The sequence below is a fragment of the Astatotilapia calliptera genome, chromosome 7 (assembly GCF_900246225.1).
Source record: "Astatotilapia calliptera chromosome 7, fAstCal1.2, whole genome shotgun sequence".
Classification (NCBI taxonomy): Eukaryota; Metazoa; Chordata; class Actinopteri; order Cichliformes; family Cichlidae; genus Astatotilapia; species Astatotilapia calliptera.
Window position 1 is genome coordinate 51,536,304 of NC_039308.1, and position 14,204 is coordinate 51,550,507.

Sequence of the window (14,204 nt, forward strand, 5' to 3'; positions counted from 1 at the left end):
CCTTTTAAATGACGACATAATCACTGGGTTAGGATCAGGCCATTTCCAGTTTAATAAATAATGAAATAGACCGTAAGTAAACACTTCATAAACACATCATTTAAACTACAGACCAAGACTATGAGGTCATGGTTGTGGCCACTGTAATTTTCCCTTTGATATTCCTTTTTTAAAAACTCCAGCATATATATATATATATATATATGAAATATAGCCACGGTTACAGCACAAAACATTTTACTCATCTCCTACAAAAGTGTCAAACCTAACAAACCCAAAACGCAGCTTCCTTCACACATCAAAAAGCAACATTCATGCTAAATATAGCGATGATGTTCAATTTTTTTTTTCTCCTGAGAAAATTGAACATTTCTCACGTGCTAAAATGAGACATACAGGCTGTGCTGTGTGAGAACTCCTAAAACTATTAAACGTCTCAGAACATCAAAGTGCAGTTTGCTTGACAATGTGCAGCAAATAATGACATCAACGGAGATTGTGGCTGGCAAATGTTTTTCTGAAAAAGCTAATTGCAACAAAGTTATATCAGGGTGTTGCAAAAAGTAAATACTGCAGTAACGTAAACAAAGGGATTAAGGCAACGCAGTCTGTAATGTAACTGTAAATATCCATTACACCCACAGATGCAAAGGACATAAAAGGCATAGATGATTTGTGTGCAATTCACAGCTCGAAATAGGAGAAAACAAAAACGGTGCGTGACTGCCCCCTGTTGTTTGTACTGCATAAAATCATCTATTCGTTTAATTAAACAATTCTGTCAAACATAAACTACTCATCTTAAGACTTGTTGTTTTACAAGGACATAAATTACTAATTTAAAGCACAAATTTCATAAACAGTTTACATCAACTGTCACCATTGGAGCTCACTTCAAAATGTGGCATGCTGAAGAAAATAAAATTAAATAAATGAACGAATGATTGAGATCATTCAGCCTCTGCGTTTTGCTTTTTACGGTGGTTTTCTGTTGCTAATCACACTCTGCTTTGGTCCTGTGGAGCTGGAGAGGAGGCACCTAAACCGGCAGAACCGTGCTCGGGCCAGTAGGAGGCTTCGTGCTGCAGAGGAGTACGGCGAGGGAAAAAGGTGTGCTGGAAGTCGTAGTTGAGCAGGCAGCTGATGGAGGCCATGTAGATGTCAGCGAAGCGCGAGAGTCGGCGTGAGAAGTAAGTGGGGTTGTGGTATGTTCGAAAGAGACTTCCAAACTGAGCATTGAAGATGTCCTTGGTATGAGGCCTGTAATATATGAAAACACAACCATCGAGATATGGTTAGATCGATTCCACAATATCTCTAAAAATTATCCAAAATGGTTTTAGATAAGTAAAACATTTTGTTATTACTTCATGGCTTCTCTTTCTTTGATCCACTCCTCGACCACAGCTCGAGACGTTGGATCCCTGTGCACCTGTTAGAGAGCAGTGCATAAATGTGAACCAAAAAAACTTTAAGAATGAAATTAAAGTTTATAAAGTACAATAACAATAATAATACAAATAAAAGACTAAGAGGAGGGATGATATACTAGGTTTCTGACCTGCATCTGTTCAATAAGTCCAGTCAGTGACTGTAACCAGGTCATCATGTGGACGTACTCTGGTGTATTCATGATCTTAATCTCCTTCCTCAGCTCAGGAATGATGGCACCCGTCCTCCAGCCATGTTTCAGTGTTAGATCCTGTTGAACAAAAGATCAGTAGATCCATCTTCATGATCATGATAGGCCAATAATTTAGAAATATACTCCTTCAGTCTGGGGCTTGAGCCGTGAATCTTTAGCACAGGGTATGGAGGAAATAAATCATTTGAGTCTGTCGTGTGCTCCTCCATCACTGTCTGGTATGGTGCAGCCACTAAACAGGACAGGAGCAGACTGCAGCGGACTGTACGGGCAGCAGAAAGGATCATCGGTGCCCCCTTGCCCTCCATCCAGGATCTGTACCTCTCAAGAACCAGGAAACGGGCAGGGAAAATCATCACAGACCCCTCACACCCTGGACACAGACTTTTTGATCTGCTGCCCTCTGGCAGACGGTACAGAAGCCTGCAGACCAGGACCACCCGACATAGGAAAAGTTTCTTTCCCCTCGCCATCTCCCTTCTTAACAGTTGACCTGTCACACTGCTTCCACTGCCAGACTGAAACTGCACCTTATGTACATTTTGTAGTATTCATTCCACCTCATTCATTTCTGTATTTTATGTATATAAGTTTAGATTAGTTATTTATAGTTGGTTTACACAGCTTTGTGTGTGTGTGTGTGTGTGTGTGTGTGTGTTACATTGCTGTGCTTGTGCTTGAGAGCCACCATCTACCGGAACCAAATTCCCTGTATGTGTCTGCACATATTTGGCCAATAAACACGATTCTGATTCTGATTAAACAATAATAAACACAGAACACACAGTGTTTCAGTACTTACGGTAGTATGTCTAAGTAAAGACAGATAACCAGAACTAAACTATAACAATTTCATCTGCTAGTTAAGAGGAACATGACCTCTGAAAATGCCATCTGCAACACATCCAAAGCGGGAACATGTTTTGGACTTGAGTAATTAAAAAGAGGAAACTCAGAAATGTTTCTACTCTGTGCCCACTTGCAGCAATGAGGTCATTCCACAGCCAGACAGCCTGAGTGTAAGCTGTGACTAGTGTAAACTACAAAATACCAGCTTCCATCTCTCTAAACAAGCAAGACGACATAACTGACTCCTGGCTGCCTGCCACCTGCAAGGCATCATGCCAACGATATAAAATCTACCTCTCATAATCAGCTTTTACTGCTAATCAAGTTTATACATATATGTAACCTGCTTTGTCCAAGCTGTTGCCAGTTCCTGAGTTACAGGCATGAAAAGATAAGAGGTGGTGATGTGCTGTGCTACTCATGAGTGAATTTCCCGGAGGAACCTACCCGAGGGATTAATAAAGTTCTATCTATCTATCTTTACAGCAGGTGTGTCATACAAACTTAAGTGATCACTTTAAAAACACATCAAATGTCAATGGGGGGAAAAAATCCTACTGGATATCTGTACTGATACCTACTGTGTAATGTGTTAGGAATGAAAGGAAGCCAGATCATTTGATGAAAATCAAAATGATCAATCTACACTCAGTAGTTTGTATGGTGCCCATGTGGTTACATGCATGCCTGACAACATTGGGCCATGCTTCTAATGAGACAACGGTTGGGGAATCTCCCAGATCTGAACAAGGGCATTACTGAACTCCTGGACAGTTAACGTTCAATCTGGCTGCGTTGGATGGACTAAAACATAATGTCCCAGAGGTGTTCTGCTGGATTCAGATCAGCCGAACATTGAGGTCAGTCAGTGGTATCAATTATGTAATCCTCCAGGAAATGCCTGCATACTCTCACACATGAGGCATTGTCATGTACCAGGAGGAACCCAGCACCCACTGCATCAGAGTAGGTTCTCACAATGGGTCCAGGGATTTCATCCTGATAGCTAATGGGAATCATGGTGCCGTCGGCTAGCCTGTAGAGATCTGTCCCTGCCTCAATGGATATACCTCCCCAGACCTCACTGACCCACCACCAAACCAGTCATGCCGAACAATATTAGAGGCAGCATAACGTTCTCCACAATTATAAAGCCCAAACCAGACCCTTTTATGTCTGTCAGGTGCTCAGGGTGAACCTCATCTGTGAAAAGCACAGGGTGCCCTTCTGGTATTCTATGGCAAATGCCAATTGAGTCCTCAAGCCACTCTCATGGAGTCTGTTTCTACTTGTCTGGTCAGATTCACACCAATGGCCTGCTGGAGGTCATTTTGCAGCTCTGGCATTCTCATCCTGTTCCTCTGTATCTGCTCTTTTGTGCAAAAACAGATCTACAGCCCTGTCTGGCCCTCTTAGAGTAACTGCCTGTCTCCTGGAATCTCCTCCATGCTCCTGAGACTGTGCTGGGAGACACAGTAAACCTTATGGAAATTGCATGTATGACTGGAGGACTTGGAGGAGGAGGAGGAGCAGGAGGAGGAGGAGTGGGACTACTGCAAAACTAGTGAAAAACAGACAGAAAATATGAGGAGGGAAAAAAATCTCTGTGGCCTCCACCTGTAATACCATTCCTGTTTTGGGGGTAGAATTATTGTTGCTCCACTAGTGCACCTGTTGTTAATGTAATTAACATGAAAGCAACTAAAACCTATTAACAACCCCCTCTGCTACTTAACTGACCAGATCAATACCCCAAAGTTTAACTGACCTGATGCTGTGCTCTTATTAAAAAGTCTCCCTTTAATTTATCAGCCAAACCCAATGCAGCGTCTAAGTAACTAGGCTTCAGTGCATTTAGTTGTATATTTCAAACCCTGTTGTCTTCTTCCAGAACAGGTAAGACTTAGATTGTTGTAAAGAATAATCCAGCCTGAGACCTTTGAGTTCTGGGAAAACACACTAAATGGAGCATTATCAAAGCACTGCACGGTCAAAGCGGGGTTCCACTCTTTGTTTGTATTCATAGTACAATAATTTTTAACACTGCAGGCCTTGGTGTAGTTTTAATGCTTTGTTATAAATATGCAACTTACTGCCAAGTCGCTGTAGATGTGATCTCCAAAGTAGAGTACTTTGGATCCTCTCCAGCCGGTCAGCCTGAGGAATTCATAAAGGTTTCCCTGAATACCAAAGTCATACAGAAAGAAAGATTAACCATTTGTTTCATCATGCAGTGTATCCAGTGGGATTTATTAGAATTGTTAAATGAGCACAGTACTTGTTTATAGATCTGCCCTTTTTCCAGCCTGTGAATTCTGTCCCACAGCAGCACACCTTTGTCTGTCACTCGCCTGAAAGGTCTAAAACAAAACGGCAAATTGGATATTTAGTAAAGCGATGCACATTTTTATACAACGATCAACACAATGTAGCCACACTGGCATGTGTTATTTAAGTGCCCTAAAACATAACATGAAGATAGTATGAGAAGCATATTACTTACTTCCTCCTGTCATTAAAGAAACTAGGTTTATCAGCTTGAACAATGACAACATCAAACAAGTCCCTCCAGTCTTTTCCTACGATGAAGTTCATTCCTCGATCCCTGCAGCAAACAAAGATTCCGCTTTTTACTTTGTCAGCAACGCCTTAGAGCTCGTTATGAGGGTGCAATAACACTAAGCTTAGGGTTAGCATGTCAATGCAGCACTAGGCTAGCGTAAACTCAGTTAAACTTGCAAATTGGTCCACCTGTTAATTCATAAAAATGGAGGACAGTCAAATCCAAACCCAGCTGGGCACAACTTAGATTGCCTGTTAATTAAAATATCAACATCTCATTTTAACATTTACACATTTACTAACACAGTTATGAAGCCCATTCTTCCAATTACGACATTAATAAAAACACGAGATCGTGCACATTGTAGCACACATCAGGCCCATCCTGATAACTCAGTGTAACAAAATATTATATCAAAGACATAATTTCAGTGATTTTTCAACCTTTCGAGGTTGGATACGCACAAGCTTGTTATATTTCTGGAAAAAAAGACACTTCAAAAGGCTTCACAGTGAATGATTTACAATGAATTACAAACACCAGCCTGCTGATGTGTGTTTGCCCATCCATAAAACTTGGGGCATTATAAAGCGGCACCAATTAAACATTAGTACACCAATACACGACATTTTTAATTAATCACGTCAACAAACACTTGCACTCTGTTTGCTCTCACTTACACAAAGTCAAAAGGGCTATTGGTAATGAGGAACATCTTTTTTCCTTGCGCTGACAGCTTCTTCAGCACAGCGTGGCTTTGCTCACCATAGCAAATGTACTTCTCTGAAAAGAGAGAGGGGGAAAAGAAACCCTATGCTTTTAATTGTAAATCACAGCTTCATTAAGCCTAAATTGTGTTTTTATTTCTTGGCAACTATTCAGATGTGGCCATATCGTTTCTTTCATTAGTTCAAACTAAGTAATATAAATCAAAGTAAAATTACCAATATCCGCCTCCACAGCTCGGTACATTATGCCCTTGACATGAACATCCCTAATAGCTTCCTGTGAAGAAAAGTAAACAGCCCTTAGCCACAAGTTATAACTTCAGCGACGCTATGTTAACATTCAGGTCCAATAGCAACTTTGCTGTGAATATAAACAGTTGACTTAGAAGCACAAAGCAAGTGCATCTGTGAATACAAATGAATATCAAGAAAGAAAGCCCCAGAGTTTAGTTTCTTTGGTGACACACTGAGAAAGTGTTTGAATCAATGAGTGTGCGAGTAAACTTTCCCCTGAAATCCTGATCCCCTCAGGGAAAACTTAGGATGTTTAACATATACAAAGATTGTTTGATGCACAAAAGAAGTAAAAAATAATAAAATGGGCTTGAAAGTAATTAAAAAAAGGAGGAAGGGGGTGTCCTTGAGCAAACATGAGAAGCATTAGCGGAACAGAGAGTCAGTGTGAGGACTTTTTAAAGACAGCGATCTGACAAATACCCTACAGTGTGACACAGAACTGAGAAGCCCACCATGACAGTTGGCCTCAAAGGGAGAACGCAGATCAGATTTTTCGCCGGTCTCCCTGTGAAGTCGTGGAGCCACCAGAGAACAGACGCACATGGCTGCAAGCGAGCATGCTTGACTAAAATTAGACATTGCTTTTCAGATCTAAATATAAGATGGAACCGAATGGCTGGAGTACCACAGCGCTCCCTGGAAACATGTAAATACAGTTACAGTCATGAACATGTGGCTGGATTTATTCTCATCACACACACACTGGCCTTTTTCGAGATCCAATCAGGAAAAAGAGAGTGCTGTTAAATCATTGCATTAAAACAAGGTACAGCGATAACAAGACAGCTGACCTTTACATCTTTGTAGAGATGGACTGGTTCATAGTCGATGTTGTGCCTCATGAAGAAGTCGTTGACACACGACAGAAGGGTCATCTCAGGCAGGGAGAATATGTCCATGAACTGTTTCATCGTATGGCCATGTGAACTCTGCATTATTAGAGCAGGGCGATATGACCAAAAATATTTATCACGATATACATTTGAAAATCTGCGATAACGATATAACTGATGATATAATTGACACTAGACAAAACACTTTACAACTCCTCAACTTTATAATTGCAAAAAAAACCCATCAATGTATTTTCACTTAAACAAGCAGCTGTTTTAAGTGCATTAAAGTTATATAAAAAATTAACAGTGCAAATGCAAATTCCTTGCTGACAGTTTAACCAAAAGGCATTTCCAGTGAAAACTGGCCGACATATCCTCAGCATAACCATGTATAATATCCACAAAACTTAAAAAGAGGTTATACACATACAATACGGTAATATTATGTTGAAGCACAGTACGTATCACTCCGCGAGGCTCCTGCCTACGATAACTGTAATGCTCCGACAATCCATCAAGCTGTGCGGCTTTGTAGCTTAGCAAAGTCGTACTGAAACATTTGACAGACTCTCGAGCGCCGTGTACGACATAAAATCATTTCGAGGTCAGTAAACACAACCAGAATTCATAAACAAGGTACACGGGATTATAAGGGGCCCTGTCGATTTTCAGAAAAATCAAAGGATTGATTTTAAGTGTGCCGTATTTTCCAAAAAACACGGTAATAACGACGGCCCGCTAGCCTGCTCTACCAAAAATAGTGTTTTGTTGTGTATCTGACGGATGAAAGCCAAACCAGTTCCACACCACTGAAGCTGCAGCATTTTTACAAACCAATTCTGGTTCATCCGTTTCATTCAACGATCCGCTTTCGCTCTTCTCATTCTGCGTCGCCGCCATGTTCATATGTAAGCAAAGGCACGGCGCATGCCCGTTTTACCCATGTTCTGTCGCGATATTTCATTTTCCTATCATTGCCCAACATTATACCGGTATTACCGTGAACGGTATGATATAGCCCAGCCCTAGTCATTATCATAATTATTATGTTTGTTACAGTATCTGTGTGGAGACATGACAGTGTGGAAGTGCTGATCACCTTGCCATAGAAGTCACTCATGATCTCCAGAGGAACATGGCAGCCTTCATACATGGCAATTACTTCTTCGTCAGGAACTGGATGAAGACCTCTGAATCAAAAACATTAAACAATGTAAATTCCTAAACAGCATGTCATTTGTATCGTCATATAAATGGTCACTACTCAGACATGGAATTAACAAAGTGCACACATACCTGTATACAGTTCCCAACTGGATATAGTGAAAAGCATCTATCTTCATCAGTAATGCCTAAAAATGATTAAATATAATCATCATACCGATGGTCCTCACATCGTTCTTAGATTGTCTAAACAGTTTAAGACAATGGAAGCTCCACTCTCACCTTTTGGACGTCATAGTGAAGTCCTCTTACAGCAAAACTTGGAATGTATTCGTACTTTCGCAGGCCCTCTGGATACTTTAAAAAAAACAAAGGTTTACATTTAGTGACAAGAAAAGCATTAGGTTTACTTAAAACCAATGAGCAACATAAATTACCCACAAAGGTAAATGTACTTTTGCACATGGAGCTTAAACAGGGTTGTAGCTTCTTTTAGACCTTAGCACACTGACAACCTTTAAGAATATGTTACATAAATTAACTTGCTTTGTTTTTAGCCAATGCACAACAACCACCGCCTCAAGACGCTTTGGATTGTTTGGTAAAGACCCTAAACCCAAACAATCAGATGACCCATACGAGTAAGCATTTGGTGACAGTGGAAAGAAAAAAACTCCCTTTTCAAAGGAAGAAGCCGGACAGAACCGGGCTCAGGGATGGGTGGCCATGTGTGGGCAACCAGTTATGGTGGAGCGGAGGGGTGACTTAATCAGTAGTGTCAGGTTGTAGAATCATTCACAACACACACCCGGTGGTTAGTGACGAGGATGTCCCGTGCTATGTTGAAGATGAGAGTGTGGAGATGGCTGGAGTAGAATGCCAGAGTGTAGTCGTAGTCGAACCCGTAGATCTCTATGTCTCGCAGACTCATCTCATTGTTGGCAAAAATAGTGTCTGGGTCGACAGAGTTGGCAGTTATAACGGAGATCAGATCTGAGAAGAAAAATAAAAACACAAGAGCTTTCTTCAGCTTATTTGAATTCAGAAATATAAACAATAATACAGATGAGGAATGTATCTGTATATATCCTACCTCTTTCTTAACAAGTGGGCCAATCTCAGCAAAACTTTGCACAGACACATGTACAGCAATTATTAACATCTGTGTTTTTAAAAAATATTTATAATAAATTCTTGCATTATTGTATATATTTCATCTATAATTAATAAGTATATTGCCTACATTGACTGTCACGTCTATTTTATTTATAGCATTATTAAAATCATTTATAGTAATCGGAAGAAGTGAATATAAGTTTTTGAGGATCTGAAAATATGTAATTGTGACAAACATGTAAAAACTAATACATTAGAAAAGGGGGGGGGGGGGGGATGCATTCATACAGCTCTTGATTCTATGCACCTAAAATATTTTATCTATCTCACATCCATGGCCAGTTTAGAGTCACCAACTCACCTGACATGAATGTCTTTGGAATGTGGAAGGAAGCTAAAACATGTGGAGGAAACCGGGAAGCTTCTTGCTGTGAGGCAACAGTGCTAATCACACCAACTCCCAAGGTTACTCTCATTCAGGAGTGGACAAAAGGTGTGTAAAAGAACACCTCAGTCAAACATCAGCACAGCGTTGATTTAACCCTTCAATGTCAACTTCCCAACAAATTCTGACCTTTAAAAAAGATCATTAATCAGTAATGCAATAAATAAAAACATGCAGGTTTTAAGGTTCCGAAATGTAGACATTGGGGATTTGTTAGCATCAGTGATACACAAATAAATCAAGTTACAGGTACAACCTATTTTCCACATTTAGAGTCTGCTGTCTGAGAAGCTATTAATATAGAGCAATGGCGAGATGTAGTTAGTCAGCAGGAAACACAAGCCATGACAGAGTTATAAAGAAACAGCAGCTTTGTATTTAGGGCAGGGCTGTAATTATTAATGAGGAGCCGCCTCACTGTGAACAGTGACCTTACCTCCAGTTTGTCTTTTGGTCTCATCGTAAACAGACCACAGCCTCTCTGTCGTGTTCTGGCCGTCTAAGGAGCTGCTACAAACAGATGCTGCGCACTTTCCGGCTCTGGGCTCGTGGGAGAGTAGCTGACCAACTCCCTGGGACACCGCTCTGAAATTCCGTTTCCATAACCGAGACCTTACCGGATGGTAGTGGTGGTGTAACCCCTGTACGACATTACAAAAAATATTGGCCTTCTGCAGACAGTCCGTGTGTTTCAGAAGAGAACAGAGCGGCAAAGACCAGGGCGCCATAGCTTTGTTCAGAGCGTGGCGGACCGTGCGGAGCTTGCGGTGTACTCCCCAGCCGACTGCATGCGGCAACGGGCTCCCTCGGCAAAAACAGAAACTGTCGCTGTGTAGTTGCTCTTACGTCACTTCCCTGTTTGGTAAGGTTACGACCAGCCAGCCAATCAGGAGCTCGTGCGTTTGACGTTCAGTGCCTCCCATAGCCTGACTATATTTATAAATGCATATAAGATGCATATTTCTAATACTTTATGCTTGCTCCTTACTGCCCTTCCATCATTTGGGATCACAGGTAGCCAACACGTAGTAAATGTGTTATTAGAGAGTAGAAATCCAATAAAATATGAAAGCAATAAAAGACTGAATGCTGAATCAAATCTATCTATCTATCTATCTATCTATCTATCTATCTATCTATCTATCTATCTATCTATCTATCTATCTATCTATCTATCTATCTATCTATCTATCTATCTATCTATCTATCTATCTATCTATCTATCTATCTATCTATCTATCCTTTTGGGACGAGGATTATCAGAAAGAGTTGTGTGTCTTTTAGCTTCTGTTTGTTCCGCTGCCCACATAAACATGTAAACAGAATGAGCAAGCAGTAGAATAATATGCACATTCGTGGGAGAAACTTGCACCAGTGTTTTTTCTATCATTTGTGTTTACTATAAGGTGTATATTTTAAGTCAGTAGCTAAATAGTGCCGCTTAGTGGATAAAGATCAGCACTCATTCGCTGTATGCTTGTACAGCATTGTCAAGATGAGTTGGTGTAATACTCACCGTCAACACTACTTAGCAGGTGTGTACGTGTGTTGCAGTACCCGGAGAGAACCCACGCAAACACGTGGAGAATAAGCAAACTCCACACAGAAAGGCCCCGGCCTGATGGTGGAAATGAACTCAGGCTTGCTGCGAGGCAACAGTGCCACCACCATGCCACCTTGCTGCCCCATATATCTAACCAACTAACAACTGCAGTAGCTCTATATCAATTTGACCTCCGGAATAATCTACTGATCTTGAGGGAGAGGTCAGAGGTAAAATGTGACATGACAGGATGATTTTTGATAAATTAATTCTTAAGCTGACCTTGAAGACCTTGGTGGATGTGAGCTACATTTTAATGGATTGTGAACATGACATCATCTACACCCCTACAAAGTTTTATCATAATTCATTCAAAACCTTTGGCACTATCGTGTTTACAGACTGAAAGTATGACGTGCACATATGCATGCAAACGCTACTAAAACTTTCACCTCCTATGCAGAGGTGGAGAGAAGGCTCAAGACTTTTGATCAGTGCAACACCAAAAGTCATTATTTCACCTCCAGATAGCTCACAATATAGCTATTAGGCTAATACAGTATGTGCTTCTTACTTTTTTAGCAGATGACATCACATCTATCTAATATTAGCTAGATGGACTAGCTACATAGCAGAAATTGTGAAATCCCATGTGAACAGGCTTAGAGTCTTATATCACTAGATACTCTGGGACTTTGCTAATTTTTCCAAATTCAAGGTTTATATCCAAAGACAACAAACATTGTCTGGTTCAGTTTACTCTATATTAATGTAAGTGGAAAGCTATTCCTTAATTGATAACTTATCATTCCTCTCTGGGATGCTCTTACCAAACCAATCACATAATTAGTCTGCCTCATTAGTTGATACCAAAAAAGGAAAAGAAAATGCAAAATCTCTCGGTCCAAACATTTAACATTTTCAGATAGATATTAAGTATCTCACATACGTATGAGAGCTTTTCAAATGAAAAGACTCAACCTTTCATCAAAGTTATCCAAGGAAAGAAGTCTGTGATCATCCACTTTATTTTGTGGTCTTTCAGGTCTTTTGGTTTTGCTGAACTCGCCAGTGTATTTCTTTTTAAGAAGGTATCAGTTCATTGATCTGGCCACTCCTGAAGGTTTTGCCATCTCTCTGATGGATGTATTTGGGTTTTAGTGTAATGATTGTTGTTGTTTTTTCACTTGCATCAATATCTCTTTGGAACTCATATTGAGATTTCCAGTGAAGAGTAACCAAATACAAGTTCAGCACTTGGAATGAACTGCAGATCTCCTTGATTTGTCATGGAGTAATGAGGGAACAGGCCTCACCTGGCCATGAAGCTCCTGAAAATGGGGCACTATGTATAAAAAGTGCTGTAATTTCTAAACAGTGTCTGCAAAGGGTTTGTTAAACACAGTGAATTAAAGATGAAAGTGTGCACTTCAAGCACATATTGATTGTCTGATTTAGAATCCACTGTGCTTTCTAAATTAATCAATCGTTGTGAACAGAGACTAAGACTAATAGAGACTAATAATGATATAGCAGCGTAGTGGTTACCACTGACACTTAAACGCAAGAAGGTCCAGAGTTTGAATCCACCAGCCAGCTGAGACCTTTCTGTGTGGAGTTTGCATGTTTTTCCTGTGTAGGTTCACATTGAATTGTGGATTATGATCTTGGATTGGGTAAGCAGAAGGATTATGACTTAAAATTGGGTAAACAAATTAATTCTGCTTAAAAAAAAGAAAATGCAGCTCCTCACCTTCTTAATAGAACCCATAAAATGGAGCATATTCCCCCTGTCCTGACCTCCCTTCACTGGTTCCTGTGTATTTTACAATTGATTTTTGATGTTGCATTGTATGTTTGAATCAAGCTATCTCAGCCATAAGCGCAACATTTGTTTGAGTCCACCTTTGAAACGAGCTTTTCTTCTTTTGCTTTGACCCAGCATAAGAGTTGAAGGCATTAAGGCTGTTTTGTGTTTTTTTGCAGTCCTTTTAGGTTGATGTGTGTGGGCATGTGCGCACATGTGTATATCTTGTATTTTATTATGTAATCCACCTTTTTGTGTACAGAACTTCGGTAATCTTTGTTGTTTAAAAGATGCTTTATGAAAATTGTATTAGACTGGAAAAATCATTTTTAAGATAGAACTATGACTTACTGTAATGTAGTAAATCAAACTATTGACCTTATAACAAAAAAGTACTAGCCCAGTATTTTATTATTTATCTTTAAATTGTTAATTCTGATCTTTTTTCCATTCACATTTGGAGAAACATCACACTTAATAGGAGCTGACACTGGTCAGACAGTCAAGTGTAATACATTTGAGATGTTCAGTATTGACGATGGTTGTCATTTTTTTAAAATAAGATTCACATTAAATGTCGCTGCTGACACGATCGCTAACACCCCTGATACAAAACAAACTGAGCAAGCAGCACAATAATGATATCCTGATCTGCGGGAGAACACTTAGAACTAGTTCCTGAAACATTAGCATTTGCCATTTCAGCTTGCTAACTATATAGCGCCACCAAGTGGATTAGATTCGGTGACTAACTTGAAATAGACTCATTCATTATAATTTATGCTTCCACAGCATTACGATGCATCCAGTCATTTAAAGGAAAGGGAATGCAAAATTCCAGAATAACGCGCCATATACACAGCAAGAAATATTGCATCATTTACTTTTGTAGAGACTGAAACGGCCTTGGAGCCATAAACCAAACACTCGCCGTCTTTCTATTATTAATCCTAAGTGTGTTCCTTGGCTCTGGAACTTTAACTGGAAGTGCTGTCAGTGATGTTTTCCCTACAATGAAAGGTAAATTTTAGGAAGTGATGTGCTGATTATTCATTCCTAGCCAATGGTGTCCAGCCACGATTTTCGGGTCTAGGCATATGTTGAAGAAACTGATTGGACAACATGTACCGTAGACTGTATTGTGATTGGTCGACGGTCGTGCGTGGTGCACAGCCATTGGTCGGTAGTCACGGGGTAAGGCGAGTGGACTC

General features: G+C 40.2%; 1 protein-coding gene across 1 annotated transcript; it reads right to left on the minus strand.

Moving 5' to 3' along the window:
• Positions 1 to 28: 28 nt before the first annotated feature.
• nt5dc3 (5'-nucleotidase domain containing 3) lies at positions 29 to 10,490 on the minus strand. The gene is made up of 14 exons (XM_026175496.1): positions 10,080 to 10,490; positions 8,891 to 9,075; positions 8,365 to 8,439; positions 8,215 to 8,270; positions 8,018 to 8,108; positions 6,874 to 7,011; positions 6,002 to 6,062; positions 5,738 to 5,840; positions 4,998 to 5,099; positions 4,773 to 4,854; positions 4,588 to 4,674; positions 1,562 to 1,702; positions 1,368 to 1,432; positions 29 to 1,260 (listed from the first exon to the last, which is right to left on the minus strand). Exons 1-14 carry the CDS (start codon positions 10,369 to 10,371, stop codon positions 999 to 1,001), a joined length of 1,740 nt encoding a protein of 579 aa, XP_026031281.1. The 5' UTR covers positions 10,372 to 10,490; the 3' UTR covers positions 29 to 998.
• Between the last annotated feature and the right edge of the window lie 3,714 nt (positions 10,491 to 14,204).